This window comes from Canis aureus, chromosome 26, assembly GCF_053574225.1.
Source record: "Canis aureus isolate CA01 chromosome 26, VMU_Caureus_v.1.0, whole genome shotgun sequence".
Taxonomy (NCBI): Eukaryota; Metazoa; Chordata; class Mammalia; order Carnivora; family Canidae; genus Canis; species Canis aureus.
The window spans coordinates 11,056,523-11,076,040 of NC_135636.1; the positions used below are offsets into that span (position 1 = coordinate 11,056,523).

General features: G+C 42.4%; 1 protein-coding gene across 1 annotated transcript in view; it reads right to left on the reverse strand.

Annotated features, from left to right (window-relative positions):
• PCSK2 (proprotein convertase subtilisin/kexin type 2) overlaps nt 1-19,518 on the reverse strand; it is a 249,000-nt gene that overhangs the window by 95,387 nt on the left and 134,095 nt on the right. The window contains exon 5 of the mRNA XM_077872118.1: nt 15,624-15,661. Coding sequence (XP_077728244.1) covers nt 15,624-15,661 — 38 coding nt within the window. The remainder of the gene's footprint in view (nt 1-15,623; nt 15,662-19,518) is intronic.

Below are 19,518 nucleotides of genomic sequence, written 5' to 3' on the forward strand. Positions count from 1 at the left end.
TTTGTTTTCCTTTGGAGGGATTTGTAAATATGGTGCATGGAGGTTAATATTGATAATGAGAACACAGCTCATTTGCTAGGAGCTCATTTGTGGGAACCTGGAGGGGGCCTAGTTCAATGAAATCAGCGTGACAAATGGTGAACTTCACATTTCACTCTTCACTAGCTGTGTGAGCTAAGGAGGATTACTAACCTCTCTGATCTTTGGTTTCCTATCTTTGAGAGGTACATAGTATATACTCAACAAATGCTTGGTATCAGTATCGTTGTCATTTGAAGATGCTGACAAAAAGGGACACAAAAGGGACTAAATAGAAGGGATCGAAATATTAGAGCCATGGCAAGGACATGAGGTGGGAGAGAAAAGATGGATCTTATACTCTGTTGACAACAATCAACTCTCTGTGAGGGGAGGTAGATTTATGAATGAAGCCCAGTCAAGCAGCAAATGGAAAGTCACAAACCAAACTGTCATGTAGGATAGGATGATTGTGATTGCTTGTGAGTGATTAGTTGAGGTGTTAATGAACCTGGGCTATGTCTTATTCACAAAGAATATATTCTTCATTTGCGAGGTGCCTGGGAAAAATCCCAGCGAGGTACTGGTTGTATCAAATAACTCAGTGTCTGCCTGGGCACCATGCTGGCACCCATATAGAAACTGGCTCCTTTCCACTAAGTCTTCTGGAACATTCTCTACACTTTCAGCAGAGGATATGTTTGCGTCTGTTTGTGGGGCTTGGTGGAGAAGAGAAGAGCAGTACCAGAGAAGCATCAATGGTTTTTTAGCATTCTGGGAAGTTTAATTTATATTTTTTGATAGATGAGCAAAGACCTGTTGTTTAAATCAGTAATATGGACAATTATTATACTCCCTTGATTCTCAAGCAGGGAAGACAATCATCTGTTTTACAGATGGGGAAACTAAGGAGTACAATGCATTTTTGCTCATAGCCACTCAGTGGGAGTTCCTGGACTCATGCTCCCTGAATAGCTTAGATTTACACTAAACCTCTTATTTTAAGAATTGGCAACGTTTGAGCTATAAAACACAAGCCTTCTATTTCCATAGCTTAATGAAAACATCTCCCACACACTGTAATACATCTTATTCTTCTTCCGCCTAGCAGAGCACGCATTGTGAAGAGGTTGTGTTTGCACGACATTAAAAGTACAGACCTCACCATCATCTTGGGGATGATGAGGAGGAACATTGCTCAGAGCCAAGCCCTGGCTTCCTGCACTTGGCTTCAGGTTTTAATTATCCGTTGATAATTAAGGGTTCTTTCTTTGTGAAAAATAATTTCCCTTAGGTTGGGAGCCAGCAGGGTTACCATGGTTGAGAAACTAATCTTATCTCTATGTCAGAGATTCTCTCCACCTTGGCCATGTAGGATGAAAAATTTGGCTTTTCCTAAGTTCCAGATTGCTCAGATGTAAGGAGGTCAGGATTCCCAGAGCAGACTCAGAGATGGAATGGAGGCTTATGGGATTTACTGAAGTAATTCATGGAAGATGTGTTCCCAGGAGAAACCAGTGAAGGAGAGAAGTAGGATAGAACAGAGGAGGAAGCCAGGCCAAGATGGGATTTCAGGGAAGTCTTGTGTGGGGCAGGGGTGAGATGCACCTCAATGTTTTTCCAGCCCGAGCCCAGGTTTTCATGCCCCCACAGACAGTCACAGATTCAATGGTGCCAAGAGGGAGTGTCAATTCCCAGACATATCAGGTCTCCATGCATGTGGGGCAAAGCAGGCTCCAGTAGCCCTGGGTCAATCCTGCACAGAGAGCAGCTGAAGATGCTGGCACTTGGAGACAAAAATAGACCACAGTCAGGATGGGGGCACCCAAAAATGGCACAAAGGAGTCAGAGCAGGCCAGATGTCACCTGATCCAGAGGATCTCTTTGGTGGTTGAATGGTGGGGGGGAGTAGGAGGCAGAGGGTGGGTTGGGAAGACTTGGCAGGGGAAGATTATGCTCAGAGGGGCCAAGGAATTTGAATCTCCCACAGAGGGACCCACAGCTGGTTCTCTGCCTAGGCTAGGTTTTGCCTGGGCATATGGGAACATTCTGATATGTGGTTTCACACCGCGATGTGAACCGGCCCCTAGAGGGGAGCAGGTACAGCCATGCCTCAGGGCTGGGGAATGTTGGAGATTTTAGTGCCAGGACTGGTTTTTCTCTAACCTGCTATGTGACTTCTGACCAGTCACATTCCTCCTCAGCCTCAGTCTCCTCCTGTGTAGTGAATTAGGGACTGGATGAGAACACCTGTCAAATCCTTAGAATTGTTATAGCGAAGCCCCCTTTCCATGTACCCAGGACAGACCATTCTTTTCCCATTTGCTTCAACCATGTTAACTTGGAGGCATTGAAAAGAGATTAAAAACTGGTAAATGCCTTCAAATCAACCTAAAGTGAAGGCAGTATCAACTTTGAGAAAACATGTGCTGGAGAAGTGGAGATGGTATGGGTGCTGTGGGTCTATTTCAAGAAGGACTGATGAATTCCTCAGGACTGAAGGACTTTGATTCACTGGACTTCCATGTGGAGCAGTTTTGGCCTCATTTAGGACTTTGCTGGCCTCAGACTTGATTTACTTGGGTCCCTACCGAGTCTGCAGAACTGGGGTCACTGCCAGGGGGTGATGTCCTACCCTCACCGCCTGTGAAGTTTGTGTGTTCCGTTTTCCTCCAGGTAGAGGGAAAACACCATTTTCAATGAAGATGACCTGTTTAGTTTTCTATTGCTGATGTAACAAGTCACAAAAACATAAACAACACAAACGTATTACTGTTTGCTATGGTTTTGTGGTCAGCGGTCTGATCACTAGGCTAAGATACGGGTGTCAGCAGGGTAGTTTCTTTCAAGAGGCTTTAGGAAGGAGTTTGTTCCTTGGTATTCAAGTGGTTGGCAGGATTCAGTTTCCATTTTTTTTTTAAATTTTTTTTTTTAGTTTTTATTTATTTATGATAGTCAGAGAGAGAGAGAGAGAGAGAGAGAGAGGCAGAGACACAGGCAGAGGGAGAAGCAGGCTCCATGCACCGGGAGCCTGACGTGGGATTCGATCCCGGGTCTCCAGGATCGCGCCCTGGGCCAAAGGCAGGCGCTAAACCACTGCGCCAACCCAGGGATCCCCAGGATTCAGTTTCCAATGGGACCAAGGTCCCTGATTCCTTGCTGGCTGTGAGCTGAACGCCACTCCCAGCTTCCAGGCCACCCAGTTCCTTGGTTTGGGTCTCCCTTCCTCCATTTTCTGATCTAGCAGTGATAGGATAAGTTCTTGTCACACTTTGAATCTCCTCTGCCCTCTTTCCATACTCTCACCTTTCTTTTTACTTACAAGAACACATGATGACCTTTGGTCCACCTGGAAAATCTCTCTATTTTAAGTTAACCTTAAGCTCATCTGCGAAGTCCCTTTTGCCATGTAACATAACATAGTCACAGATTGCAGGGATGAAGGCATGGCTATTTTGGGGGGCCGTTATTCTGCTGACCACACAGCCTTCTGTCATCATGACTTACCCTGCCCCACCGCCTGCCACTCTTGGTTTAGATGGAGACCTTTTCTTTAATCTTTGAGGTCAAATTTTTTTTTGGTGTCATTCATTCATCCATCAGATAGTCATGTATCAATCACCTGTTTTGTCTCATGCTATGTGCTAAGCATTGAGGACATGGACAGTAGTGAGGCATGGAGATGCAGTGCCTGGGTAGTGACTCCCTTCACTGGGCCAGGGCACCCACGCTCCTGCTCTGGGAGTGCTGGCTGCTAAAAAATCGCTGTGGTCCCCTTCTCTGGATGGATAAATGAGAGTCACCAAGCCCGTAAAGTTACACAGGCCCCAGGGACCACCAGAAGTTAGTGACTGACTGACACAGGGATATAAAAATGCTGGTTCTCTTCCTCAAGGACAGATCTACTCTGTGATGCAATTTATGCTCCAGAGTTCCCCGGGAATCAGGCTGAGGCTAGACTTTTGCCTTGTCCTGTATCCCACTTTCCTCTTCTTTTGATAATGCACACCCAATAAAATCACTTTCTCAGTTGCTTTCAGGGGATCCAACCTAAGGTGGTTAGTAATAATAATAGGCAGTCCAAACTCTTTTATCAAAACTCTCCATCTCTCTCTGGTGTGTGTGCACGTATGCATACAGACATATACACACATATGTATTTTACTTTGGTAACAGTGAAGAAACACAAATGCCATGGACCTTTCCATAGGTCCATGTAGCTATGTCTAACCAGAATATATTGCTAAGGTGACCTTCAGGGCTAAAATGTAATTCTCAAGCAGGCAATAGGGTAAGTACTTTGCATTCCATGATACCCGGGATCTGATTTAGCATTGGAGTAAAAAGCAAAACAAAAGAAAACTGTTCTTCATGAACTTCTGGGATATTGTGGCATAAACTTGCCACTTCTGGCATATTTTATAACAACAGGAAAGTGGAAGGAAAACATGAAAAATTAGAATAACACACTAAATGGTTCTTTGAATTTCATTTTCAAAATGGTCTTCATGAACTTGTTATTTGTCCATATGGCAGTGGGGGAGGAGGAGTTAAGAGCATGGACTTTGATGTCTCACCGTCTCAGCTCTGTGGTCTTCTGCTAAGCTCTAGCTGTGTGACCTCAGGTAAGTTGTTTATTTATTTATTTTTTTTTAAGTAAGTTGTTTAAATTGCAACTTATACCTCTTACACAGGGTGTCCTATATGTTGGGAGCCATTCTAAGGGTCTTATGTATGCTGCTTAATTGACTTATCACAACCACCAATAAAGTATTGGTAAGTACAATACTCATCAATAAATATTATTATTAACCCACTTTACAGATAAGGCAAAGAGAGAGTAAGTTGACTAGGGTCACAAAGCTAGTAGGTACTTGGGGTGGGATTAGAACTCAAGGGGTCTGGTTCAAAAGCTCTTGACTCTCATACTGAAATTCTGGTTGCAGCAGAATTATAATTTATGACAGAGTTATTTTGAGCTAAAAGCAACCATATTAACAAATGTAAAACCTGAAGATCTGTTTTTATAAACTCAGGAAAAGCAAGTCATTCAGTTCATGCTCAAATCTCAACTATAATCAAGAAAGCTATATTAGTTTTCTATTGCTGTATAGCAAATTACCACAAACTTAGTGGCTTAAAATAACACAAGTTTATTACCTCAAAGTTTCTGAGGGTTAACTGGGTCCTTTGCTCACAAGCTTACCTTGCTTAAGTTGTTAGCAGGGGGTGGTGGGGGGGAGTGGGGGTGTGTGTGATCTTATCTGAGGCTTAGGATCCTCTTTCAATTCCTTGGTTGTTGGCAGAATTCAGTTCCCTGTGTTTGTAACACTGCAGGTCTTAGCTTCTAAGGGTGGCCCGCCATTCCCTGACATATGCTTTCTGCACAAGACGGCAGTTTGTTTCTTCAAAGCCAACAACTGAAAGTCTCTATTGATTAAAATTACTCTTACTTCTTCCTTCTCTGATGTATATATCCTCTATTTAAGGGGTTCATCTGATTAGCTAAGATACCCAGGAAAACTTCCCCTTTAATTAACTTAAAGTCAACTGATTGGGAACCTTAATAACACATCAATAATCCCTTTAACTTTGCCATATAATGCAACCTACTCATGGGAGTGATATCCCATCATATTCACAGGTCCTGCTCACACTCAAGGGAGGGGATTATACAAGGTGTTTATGCCAGGGGGTGAGTATGTTGGGCCATTTTAGAATTCTGCCTACCACAAAAAGACTTTGGCTTTAAGGAAGAATAATTAAGAGATTTTAAAAGGAAGAATGGGATCTAGTTGAAATCAACATGTGGTCCTCACGATTCTTGAATACAACTACATAAGTTTATTATACATTAGAAAAATCCATAGCCCAGAGTCAAATTCTTCTTCCTTGAGCCCTGGGCATTGTTTCTCAGTCTTTGTTGCCACTTCAGGAAACTGGGACTAGATAATGGGTCAGCCTTTTATCTCCATCAGATGCACAGTTGCCCTGGCAATGAATGACCACATGTAGACCAGCCTCCAGTAGGCACACCCACTTTAAGCTCTGTGGCATGGCAACAAGTAGATGGCCACCTACTCTTTCCTTCTGGATGGGGTGTGTGGATTCAATGATCTGAGCAGGCTCACTCGGGTATCTAGGACTGTGGCTTTAAGGAAGTAGAGTTGGGAAATAGGCCCATGAAGAAAGGGAGAGAGTAGCATTGATGTCATCTTAGTAGGTACAACATTTTTCATGACAGCTGCAGTAAGGAGATATTGGCAAGTTAATTATTTGTAAGGTCTACTTTAAATATGGTGGAGGTCACCTAAGGGTTTTTGATTCTCTGATTTAAAAAACCAGAGTTGCAAACCTAGTGAAATGTTTCATATCTTGAGAATTCGGTGAGTGTATCTGATAATGAGGAGGAGAGTAAGAAAGAAACAAAAGCAGTGGAGAAAGTATTTTTTACATTTCCACAGATGATTTCCTTGTGGCTTGTCATGTCATGTAAATATTGCTGTACTTTTCTGAATAGGTATGCTTGGTGATAAGCAGAATAAAATCCTAATAGTCTCATTGGCATCCATCCATCCATCCATCCATCCATCCATCCATCCACAATTCAGTCATTTGTTTATAGGAAAATCTCTATTAATGATCTCTTTGAGAAATCAGACCTTCAGATGATTCTCTCATGAATAAAAAATCGAAAGATATTATTTTAGTCCTTAAGCCATTTAAATTTAGAGAGATGAGACTATGTCAAAGGCCTTTACAGAATTTAATGTTAAAAAATGGCTTTGTGGGCTGCTTTTAGTCTGGGCTTTTCGGTGGAAGCAAATCTCCAGAAGAAAAACCAATTACAATCCAATCACCCTTTGTTCAATATCATATAGAACAAGCTTCTAGATGAACTCATATTATGTATCAACCCAAGAGAACATTTAAAAAATGCATTTAAATATCTTTCCTTCTCTAACTTTTAGGGCCAACTTTCTTGTTCTTTCTGCTGTGTTCCCATACTGGGCAGTGTTTTTATTTCCAAGATGGTGCTGAGCACATTATGATTTAATTATATACTTACAAGTGTCCCTTCCTCATTGAACTCTGAAATCCCTGGGGGTAGGGAGCAGATTTTTCACATTTTATAATTCAGGCTCCTAGTACAGCATCTTGCACATGGTAGAAACTTAGTCCAAGTCTCTTAAATGTTGAACCAGTTCAATGGAACAAAAACTAGTCAACTGACCAACATGGAAAAATCAATTAATATTTTTTTGCTTTTGGCCATAGTTATATACCTAGGTCCAAACAAGCAGTTTCATTTCAGTTAAACCAGATTTTATTTTCTTCCATTTTTATATATGAAAGTGTATTCCTGTAAAAATGAACAGATACCTCTAGGACATGGCTCGAGTCAGATGATAGTCATTTGACTGATGATTTGTCCAAATTATTAAGAAAAAGTTCTTATTCTCAATAATCAGTCTGCCCTCCTGTTGATAAAGTACTTATTATGACCTGGCTAGCATTAACAAGTACATCAAAAGAAGCCAACTCCTTCTTTCAATAAGACATAACAGTGCTTAAACTTCAATTTTCAATACAATATTAATGTGATTACTTAAATATTAATCAGTCTAAAAGCTTGGAGCCTTGTATGTGCTCAGTATTTCATAACATCTAGTCATTCAGGACTTAGGACTGGGCCCATGTCCAGCAGGCGTCCTTTCATCATGGCGGCCACCTGCCACCTGGAGTCCTGGTGTATACATGGCTGCCAAGCTCAAAGGCACTTCCTTTGGGCTCAGAGCTGGCAGCCCTTCAGAGTGCTCCAGAGGTCCTTCTTCAGGGACAGTCACCTGTCAAGAACCCATTAAAAGAATGGAAAACTGCAGGTCCTGAGAGGTAGGCTTTTTCCTTTTATAAGAACTTTGGTGAAATAATCCTGGAGCATAAATATATCATGTTTCCAATTTTTAACTGAACCAAAGAGTATAATTTGTCCTTTCCCATATGGGTGCTTAACTGCTGCACCTGACCAGCTCTAGACATTAAGAATTATGCACACCGAGAAGCATGTTCTTTCTAGGTCTTCAGCCATGTGGACCTCAGTTAGTTACATGGCCCTCTAGTTCCCTCACCAGGGATATATTATGGTGAATGGAATGAAGGTATCCACCTATGAGTTGGTTGAGAGCTGAGAGTTAGAAGCCTCTGCATGCTAGACTTTCCCTTCATCACCGATAGAGGATCATCGATCATATGATTTAGCTCCTGATTTCATTTGCAAAAGAATGATAAATTCAGTCCCAACACAACTGAACAAAGATTTATTAAATGTCTGTTAACCATCATGCTAAATGTTAAGGGGGACACAAAATTAAAAAGTGCACACTTTCCTACAAAGAGCTGGTGATCTTGTTGTGATGTAGTCACGCATTATAGGGGAACAGCATTGTCAAATGAGTGAATGAGTCAAGTGCCAAAATGAATGACAAGATTAATCATCAGAACCTGGGTAAGTTTTCAAAGAAAAACACCTTAGGTTGGGATGGAAATCAATCATGGCAGGAAGACCAAGGAGGGATTCTAGCATGGGTGACTGTAACAGCTTCTGCATAAAAACAACATAAGGTGTCAGCAGTGGAAATAACAAGCCTTTATATCACTTACGAGTCTGCAGTTTGGCTGGAAGTTTGATGATCTAGGCTGGGCTCAGCTGGATGGCTCTGCTTCCTGTGGGGCTCAGCTGCTTCTGGGGTTGGCTGTCTTCTGGCTGATATTGGGGGTGTGGCTCAGAAATGTGGCTCTGTTTCTTATTGCAGTTCTACAGATTGGCTCGAAGGGCTGTGCTTCAGGTTCTGCCAGCACTCCGCCACCTCCTGGGGCCAGCCGGCTAGCCTGGGCATGCTCTTCTATCTTCTAATGGTGATGGCAGAGGCATAGGAGGGCACACGGGAACGCACAAGGCCTCACAAGCCCTCATCTATGACCAGGCACAGCACCTCTGTATTATTCTATTTCTTTAAACAAGTCACAAGCCCCAGCCCAAAGTCAAGGGGTGGGAAATATACTTCTCCCATAGAGAAAGTTTCTGCAAAGCCCCGGGGAGAAGCCATTGGTATAGGGAAGGAAGAGTCGTTGGTCGATGCATTCTTTCACATTTGCTGCAGTCAAGAATCCATGGAAAATGCCAGCAAGAGCATGTGAATCTGCAACGATTTTCAGCACAGGGTCTAGAGGCTGCTCAGAGGGTGCTCCAGTTTTTCCCAGCTGAAAGATGGAGGCCCTAGGGCAAGATACGGCCCTTCCTCTGGGCCAGCAGAGCAGATGCCCATACCCCACCTTGTGATCACTTAAACAGGAGGTATCTTTTTTCTGGCCTAGAGAAATCCTCATTTGGAAAGATTACTATTTTATAATCCCTTCACTTACCTTGGGATCCATCCTCCCCTCTGAATACCCACAAGTATCCTTTTAGTTCAAAGATCTGTGACAGAGATGCTGGATGTGGATCAGAAATTCTGCTTCTTAGGGCCATCCTTCTTAATTATATCCCTGGTCAGGAGCAATGGGTCTTCTTTCCCCTGTATCTTCTGTTTACTTGGATGCTCTTTTTCACATAAATCTTTCATTTTTTAAAATAAAACCAATTTTATCTTTCAGAGAAATCTTTTAGATTTACTCCAGTAGCCTCCACTTTTTGACTTCTGCTTTCCCTCATGACCTTATACTTCATCTGGAAGAGGTACCCTTTTCTCCCTTTTGATAACTGAGCTGACCGTGGAGTGCACTGAGCCATTACACTGGCTCTTTAAGGCACTCCCCTGCTTGTCCTCCAGTGGGACAAGGTGTCATCATGCAGAGTTGTCATCTCAACTCTCTTGAGAAGGAAAAGAATATCTGCTGAACATCTATTATCTACCTGGTGCATAAGTTATCCCAATGACACCTCATAACAAACCTGATACTTTTTTGCCCATTTCATAAATGAGAAGATCAAAGTTCAAGGGGGTTTAATGGGTTGGTCTAAGGCTGCAGAACTATGAATCAAGGAGCCAGGAGTCACTCAGGTTTGACTCAGTTTCCACCGTTGTCATGCAACCCTATCCTTGCATGTTGGGCAATTTCCCACTGCTCACACTTGCCACTCTGTGTCTGAAGTCTCTGTCCCCTGACCTTATTCTGCATGTATGGTGGGCAGGCCAGAAGAACCAGGGGGTTAACCCCCTGAGCTCCCCACCTTGCACCTGCTTCTGGGGTCAGCCCTCAACCACTGATTAAGAAGCATCAGTGATAACTCTGAGAGGACTCTGTCTATACTGTTTCCCAGAGTTCTACAGTGAGATTAAACTCCCATTGCCTTCAGTGGTAATTCGCTTCCTAATAAATCCTTTCCTGGCTGCTTTCCCTTCTAGTGTCATTTCTCTTCTCTCTGGCTGGTAGTACTTCCTGGGATCTTCTCTCAAATCAACTACTTGCCTTTAAATCTTTGTCTCAGGTCTGCCTCTGAGAAAACCCCAACATATGGTGAGAAGACTCTTCTTGGATTTTAAAGAACCACTAGCCATTTCTTCGCCTCTGTAGCTCCAGCAGAGCAGGCTTTGGAGCAAAGCAGGAGATGCTCAGCTCCACTCCCCCTGCTGCTCCTCTGAAATCTGCCACCTCAGTCACACGTCACACATTTTTGAAGGAGTCCTCCTCTGTTCTATAGACCTGGAGGAACCCCTAGGCCTGGACCAGTACTGTGAGCACAGGCCTGTGGTTCTCACCACACGGGGGTCGCACAGTTAAGTGATGAACAATCCCTGCCTGCCTGCCCCTCACCTGTTAGATAACTCCCACATCTGTGTCCTCACAGAGCCAGGATTCTCTGGAAAACACCCATGTCTGATTTCCCTCTTCCTCTGGGGCTTGCATATAGCAGGCCCAATACACAGAAATTCAATGGAGTTAGAGCTTATATCCAGACTGTTTACACAGGCAGAATGGGGTAAAGGAACTCTGGTTTTGACTTGGTCTAAAATTGTTTCTTGGCCAATGCTTGTTTCATGTTATTACTGTTGGGATGGGGAAAGGAGGATTTTAATCATTTGGAATAGTGAGCAGTGAGACTGGATCCCTTAGACTAGATTCAATCAGAGAACAATAGAGTAATAATAAAAGTGGTGTTATTATTCTTTGCTCCCAACAATCAACAGATTCAATGTAGATTTGTTGAATTAAATGAACACTAAGGATTTACACTGATATATTGATTTGCAGCTTTCAAAGGATGTTAATTCTCAGTTTAAATAGAAAGAGTATTAGAATACCAGCATACTCCTAGATTCTTCTCTCTCTCTCTCTTTTTTAGAGAGAGAGAGAGAGAGCACAAGCAGGGGTGGAGAGGGGTAGAGGGAGAGGTGGAGAGAGAATCTTAAGCAGGCTTGATGCCCAGCATGGAGCTCAACATGGGGCTCAATCTTACAACCCTGAGATCATGCCCTGAGCTGAAATCAAGAGTCAGATGCTTAACTGACTGAACCACCCAGGTACCCCTCTTTTAATATAGGGGATAGAGAAGCTTTGAAAATAATTCTGCTTTGGGAAATGTTTTGCCTGGTTTGATTATCAAGACATTTTTGTTATAGCTGTCCAAGAACCTCTGATAAGATTTTTCACTTCTTATTGAAAATAATCAGTAGTGAGAAGGAATTTTCTCAACACAGTACATTTCTGTTTATTGTAACCTTTAGTAAGTTAAAAGTCATCCTCCTGTGGTGAATGTTGCAAGTACCAGGCCTATATACCTTTGGCCTGTCACCCATGGGTTCCCTGGTGAACACCATCCAATTGCCTGTACCAGCATCTCTTTGCTAAGGACTTTCTCTGATACTGTAGAAGGTAGGAGGTGCTTGGAATGTTCACATCCACATTCTCTAGGACCAACCTTCCACCAATGACTGATAGGAATTGATATACAAATACCCCAGCTTCTGTGGGTAGCCCATTCCAGGTGGGAAAACTCTGGCACACATGTTCTACATCATCTCCTGGATTCCCCAGCAGGACTGAATTCGAGCTGCTCCCCATGGTAACTTTGATAATGTTCTGTTAATTGGCTGCCTTCCCTTCTGTGTCCCATTCCCCAGTCTAACCTTGCTTCCTAGAATCACCTCCCAAATAAACTACTTGCACTCTGACCCTTGTCTCAGGGTTTGCTTCTGAAGAAACCCAAACACAGACCTCCCCAAAGCACATTTCATGAGAAGGGCACTAGGCAAGCTCATCACATCCATGCCATTAAGTCACCTAACAAGGTGTGACACTGCCTGTTAATCCTTTGCTCAAACAATTTTTGAGCTTGTCACTGTCCACTGATTTCATTGCTCTCCTGGGTGGCTCTACTCCCCTTGCCATTCTCATTCTGTTAATTATGGTCTAAAATTTTTAATTAAAAATATGGAAGATAAATTTGGTTAGTAGCTTCAAAGTTGTCACTCTCAACTCTACACAGGATAAGAGAGACACTAACTGGACCCAACCCGTTCAGGTTCAGGTTCTCTGCTGAATAATTAAGAAGGAGATATATGGATGTTATTTTCTCATCTGTACCAATGACCTGGAAACATTTCACAGCCATATGTAATTATATATAACTTTTTGGTAAGGTTCCAAGTGTTTGATAAATGTGGAAAACTCTGACCTTTCTCTGGATGGAAGCTGTTTTGTACAGAACTCACATTTCCTATTCAATTCTTAGGTGACCTCTAGTTTAAGTTTAGAGGAGACAGTGTTACCTCCTCAACATCCCTGCCAAATGGTCATCAACCCTCCCCTTGACCCATTTTTAGATATGGAGAACTCATTATTTCTTAGGAGAGCTAACTCCTTTAATTTATTAGCCTCAATGATTAAAAAATTCTTCCTTTAACTGAACTATACTCTTCTTCCTGCAGTTGTCACTTATGGGTGAGGGTTTTTGTGGGAGAAAATATTGAAAAAAAAAAGAAAAGAAAATATTGAACAAGTTGAATGTCTCATTCCTCATGGAGGATTTGAAATATTTGAAAACATATTTCATGTGCCTCTTAGTTATCTTTTTTTCCCCTCAGTTTTTTCATCTCTCCTTAGCAGATCATGGAGTCCCTCTATCATCCTTGTCACCATCTTGTCATTCTCCACCTTTGAATGAGATGCCCATTGAAAGCAACCTAGTTATCCAACAATTAAGGATTGGAATGTTTAAATAAATTACAGCATGAGACAATGAAATTATCTTATATGCCCTTATAATAAAACATGCCCTTATAATCATGTTTTAAAGAGTATTTGGTAATATAAAAATGTTTATGACATATCAAATGGAGGAGGGGATGCTGTAAATGTAACAGAACCCAATTTTATTAAAAAATACACTCATAGAAGTAAAAGTCCGAAATACACTAAAATATTAGGAATAGTGCTATGGCTGGTTTTGAATGTATTTTGTGCTTTCCAAATTTTCTACAGAGAACATGTATTTATTTTTTAATTAGAAAAAACTTTTTAAGAAAGAAACAAAAAAGTAAAAAGAACACAACTCTCATAGAAGCCATAGAGTTGTTCAGGTATATTCTGATATTGCAGTTTTGAGGAGAGCTGGCACCTCCCAGTTTGGATGCTTCATTTTCCAATCAGAGTTTTTGACAGATGAATCACGCTCTTGACTAACTTTTACCTGCAGTTTATCAGAGCCCCAGAGGATTATTTTCCCACTGGAATTACTATCTCTTTTTATTCTGATAACTGGCATTGGGGGCAGCCTGTCACAGAAGCACATGGGCTGGGCAGGGTGAAGGGAAGGATGCCCAGCTGACTCCTGGTGTAAGGTGTAAGTAGCCTTGGGATGTTTCCATAGTGTAGTGATTATCACGTTCACCTGACATGGAAGTGTCCTGCGTGGGGGCTGGACCGGCTGGAGGGAGGCCATCCACTGTCAGCTTCCAGCCCATCTGACGGCCACCCCAACCTTGAAATCCTACAGGCTGTAAGATGTTGTAACACTGGTTTGTGAAAGTGAAAAGAGTTCTCTATTGTTCTGTTCTGTGAGGCGCTGGGGTCCTGTAGATGGTAGGAACCCTGTATAGCTTGTGAAAGAATATAAATGCCTCTGTTCAGGGAGCAGCCCAATGAGGATGAACCTACTGGCCTGCAGGCTATTATCCCTTGCCATTTCCTCCTAAGGAAAGGCCTCTGAGCGTCAGAGCCTTGGAAAAAATGCAACTCACAGATTTCTCAATCTCCCTTTCTGAGAACTCTAGGGCCTTGTAGTTACCGGGGAGGCAGAGAAAGGGAGGTCATTGGAGGAGGTGGTTGAGGCCCTGCATGGGGCAGTCCCTGTAAGGAAGCAAAGGGCCAGCCAGGCCTACAGCTCCATGGTGCCTGCAGTGGGGAGTAGAAGGTCTCAGAGACAAGGAGGGATCTGCTTCCTCAGACCTGGCAGATGGGCACTGAGGCAGAACCTACCGCTCACGGGCAGTTTCTTTTTGTCTTCTCTATAGAGGTAGATTCTCATTTCTGAGAATAAACCTTTGGTTTAACTTCTGTCATTTCCTTCTGGGGGTATATTGGCTGGACTGTGCCAATGATTCATTTAACTTTATTGTTATTATTCAAAAGATGCTTAGTCCAACGTATACTCTACTAGAATTATAAGACCCATGAAATAAATAGCAGTGGATTGGTACTTTGTTGCCTGATGCTTCATGCAATAAACGGAAGGAAAAATCTCTGTTCTCTCTTCCCAATGCACACTTGCAAACCTTTCAGGATGAATGACCCAGAATGTTGAACTGACAACACTTCTGCTTGTTAATAATCTTTCCTCTAAATCTGTATTCTCCCTAATATGAGACTCCTAAGTTAACTAAAGTAATATTTAAAAAATCACTCAGATCTGGAGATTATGGGACAAGTATAGCTTGGCTCAAACACAGCAGTACTTGGCTAATCTACTCCCTGGAGTGAACATAAAGTGATCACTCATGTTGAGAGGGTTTGCAGGTTTCATCAAGAAAGCAGTGTATGATTTTCTATGGAAAAAGTTAGAGCCTGTGGATCTAGCACAACAGTGTTTATCATGATTCTCTGTTAATATGTTTTATTTGTAAAGGGATACCATATGGTGCACTCAGCGTTGCAAGGGAAAGTCAGTGTGGGGTGTTCATAAGCACAAAAACAAAACAAAAAAAGATGACGTCCTTGCTGTAGTAAAGCTATGATTGTGATGTGAGTTGCCCCTCTTTTTGGCTTTTTGCCATTAGTTTTATCCAACAAGAACCCAAATGGCTCATTTCCACCCTATAATTCAATATCCTCAGCTAGAGTTGATATTAAAACCCTGCCAAGGCTCTCTCTTCTTCACCTCTCCCTTTTATCTTAGCTCTTTTCTTTCAGACCTCAAGTCTCTTTGTTGTCTCCTCACAAAGCCACCACCATTCCATGCTGCCAGGCCCCAGGCCTCGTCCCTTTGCTCCTGGCCTCAGCTGTGCCTCCAACAAGATGGGCAGGTCTAGTGCATGTGCATGTGCATGAGCACATATGTTTCTAATCTGTGTGTGTGCACGCACCCACCCAGGTCGATGTGTACTTACATAGTTCGAAGCCAGGTCCGGGTGCAGATAGTCAATCCCTGTGAAAAGAACATCATAGGACAGAAGGTTAATACCTGCCACTGTGTCCTCAGGGAAGTTGCTCAAGAAGGTGCTCTCATTATGGGGCTGGTGCCAAGAGAATGGGGCAGCTGATCACTTGTGTTTCCATTCCCTACTGCGGGGGTGCTACGCCTCCCGAGTGGAGAGACAGCTGCCACCAGATTGAGTGAAGCCAGTTAGAGCCAAGGACCCAGGATAAAACTTCTGACATGCATGTCCATACTAAGGGGTTTAGTGGCTGTAAGATGGATGGCTCATCAGAGCAGTGATCTAAGATTTGTGAAAATTCTGACATTCCCAAAGCATCAACTGGCATTTCTTCCAAAATGAAACTGGCCTTGGGGAGGAAAAATGATGATTATTTAACAGGGTACAGATAGCAGCAGATTAGGGGAGCATTCTCTGGCATGGGATAATAAGAACATGGCTTGGTGGAAAAGGCCATTAGGCTGAGGGCAAATGGTTTCCATTCAAATGGTTGAAGTGTCCCTAGGTGGGAGCTGATACTTGTCCCTACAGAATGTGGCTTTCCAGAAAGTCAGTGACCTGGAGCCTCCATGTGCTTTCTCCTGGATGGGGCCTGTCTTGTTGCCCAAGAGTCATTGCAATGGTAAAGTTATGAGCACCACTGCATTCCATTGCCTGTGAGGCCTCAGAAAGCACCATGGAATTTCAAGGCCACGTTGAAAACTCTCAGCCAGGTGTGCAAAGCCATCACAAAACCTCCACCTCCTGGTGTACTGGTCACAAGCATAGGTTTTGAAGTCAAAGACCCATGTTTGAATCCCAATCCCACTGCCAATTGGCTGCATGACTTCAGGCAAGGTGCTTGGTCTCTCTGAGCTAGGTTTCTTCTCCATCAAGTGGTGTGAACAGTGAGGTGCACTTAGCTCAATGGCATTTAATAGCTCTATTAGATTTCCTGTGTTTTAAAGCTGGAGGTATCATTCAGTCCCTCTGATAGGTGGCATCTTCACTGCAAGCACTCTAAGATCTGGCCACAGATATAGTTTTGCCCACAAAAAACAAAACAAACAAACAAACAAAAAAACCCACGAGTACTGGGACATTTCTATCAGAAAAAAAAAATCTTCCTTTGTTGTTTCTGGTTGCACAAGAAATTTCTGGACTGGAAGCCATTGTTCTACAGAGCATATACTGCATTTTGCTGCTGATTTTTTGACATGCAAAGCACGTCACATGGCTACTGTCATTCATAGCTGCTTTCTATAGTGTATGAGAGTATAGCCTGTCAACTTGCCATCTTCTACCTCTCCTCTGCTCCCCCTCCCAAGAATTGCAGAAGGACAGGGGTCAGAAGATTCGAGGACTAGTATTTTTAAAGGTTGCAGGCCCTTGTCCTGGACCCTAATTTAGAAATGGTCTGTTTTAGAAATGTTGGATGGGTTGGAGATGAGCACAGGCTACAGAGACTAGCAGATCCAGTTCTATTCTAGACTCAGACACTGTAATATTTGTAAGGTTTCAGCCAAATGACATAATTTTCCTGAGCCTTGGTTTCCTTATCTTTGAAATGGGGATATTATTAACCTTGCAAAGCAGTGTTAAAGGTGAGGGCCAATTCATGTAGTGTTTAGCTTGTAGTAAACACTTGATACGTTATATTTATTACCATCACCATTGGTAGCGTCATCTACCCACCTGTGGTTAATGCAGAAGAGCAGAAATACTTTCAAAAATCTACTTGGTCTTAGAATGTTGTGCTGAAATTAAATTGTTGTACGTATTTGTGGAAATTGGTTACATTTTGTGAACTCGATGTTGGGCAAAACATTTTGTAACAAATAGATAAGTTAAAAACACACCCACAGCCCCCACACAGAGAATATAGGTTTGTTTTTCTAGCAGGGAGTCCATTTTTTTTGGCATAATTATACTTCTTAAGTTTATTTATCTTTTTAGTAATCTCTACACCCAGTGTGGGGCTTGAACTCACAACCCTGAGATCAAGAGTCACTGACTCTTGTACTGACTAAGCCAGCCAGACACGCCAGCATGAATGTTCTTCTATTCATGCTTGTAGTGTGTAAGAAGATCCTGGTGCATGTATGTACACACCTAAGTCTCAGGAAAGCCGGGTACAAGCCACCCACCCAGACACTCTAAGGGAGAACATCCTGCCCGCACAGTCTCAGGTGATACCCATCCCCCCATCAAATCAAGCTGACTTTAGACACCTGAGTATTTTCTCCTAGCGAGTGCACTGTTCCTGGAGCTACTGCAATACCAGGTTGACCTGTGGAGTGGACAAAGCAAGTTCCTAGTCCACGCAGTGAGTCAATTCTTAAAAGATGACTCCATGTTCTGATAGTGCAAGTTGTCTGGGAGGGAAATTTTCTGAGAACCAGTAGTCTATTCTCTGCAAAGGGAAAATATCAAGGCAAAGAGATAATTTGAGACCTGAAGGAAATTAAAATTAAAACAAGATAAATTTAGCCCAATTAAAATAAAGGATCTTTAATTAGGTTAAAGGGAAGATTGAGTGTTAAGTTAGAAGAGACACAGACTCTGGTCTAGGAAAGAAGAGATTATTGATAGAACCATGGGGAATGACAGGCATGATTCAAAAAAATATAATGAACTAAAGCATGAAAATAATGACCTGGTATATAATAGCATTTTAATATTTTTGTATATTTGATTATCTTTTGAGGTGGAATACTACTAAATACATTTTCTTAATAGCTTATTTCTTTTTTAGTTCTTGTATTATTAATGTATTAATTTTTATTTTGCACCCACTGGTTTATTTTCAGCAGTGAATGCCACGCACTAGGCAGGTCCTGGAGAAACGACAATTTAGGCATAGAACTTGAGCTGTTCAGCTATCTATGGCTCCCAGTCTACATGGGACCAATTTATCACCAGTCAATCATAACATAATGTGGTACCCAAATGATAATTACTTGGTTATATTTTACATTGGTATCCTGTCATCAGTTTGAGTCTTTTCAGAATCTAACCCACAGTAGTCCAAATTCTGATGGTTCTGGTGACCTCAGAGATTTAGCAAGGAGTTCCATGTACATATTCCTAGTTACAATTGAGATGTAACAATGTATTCAGTTGAGATGTATAACAATGCCATACACCTTTGGAGGTAGGTCTGTTCGCCTCTCTTCAGTCTGAGTGGGTTATGACTGCTTCTACTGATAAGATATTGTATGACTTTCAAGGCTTGATCAGAAAAATCCAGGCATCTTCCACCTGTTCCTTTGGACGCTTGTCCACTAATGCGGGGTGGGAGTCAATTGCCATGGAAGAAGCCCATGTGTCGTATGAAAGGCTCAGCTGAGCTGCAGCAGCCAACATCAGGGGTCAGCCATGGGAATGAGCCATGGATGTCTACCCTATTTGAGCCTTCAGATGACTACAGCCCAGTCAACATTCTGCCCTCAATGGCATGAGAAACCTCAAATGAGAAGTGTACAGACTGGCTCTTCTGAGTTCCCGTGCCACAAAATTATGAGCAAAATAGTTACTATAAGCTGCTAAGGAGTAGAGTCATTTGTTATATGGAATAATAACTGGAATAGCTATCCCATTGGCTCTTCTTAGATCAATGAAGCCCAAGTTAGGGGAGAAAACATTGCTTTTCTATGTGATGGAGACTTCTGACTCTCTTGGGAAGATGTGGCTGGCTGCCTGGTCCTTAAGCTTAGACCTCCATTTACAAGGATGAGATCCCATTCACAAAGGCCCACCAGGGAGTGCAGAACCAAAGGATAGGCTTCAAGCACTGAAGATGATGGTTAAGATCAGTTTGGGTAGTTTCTTGCTTCCCTAATTTTGGTTTCCTCATCTGCAACATGTG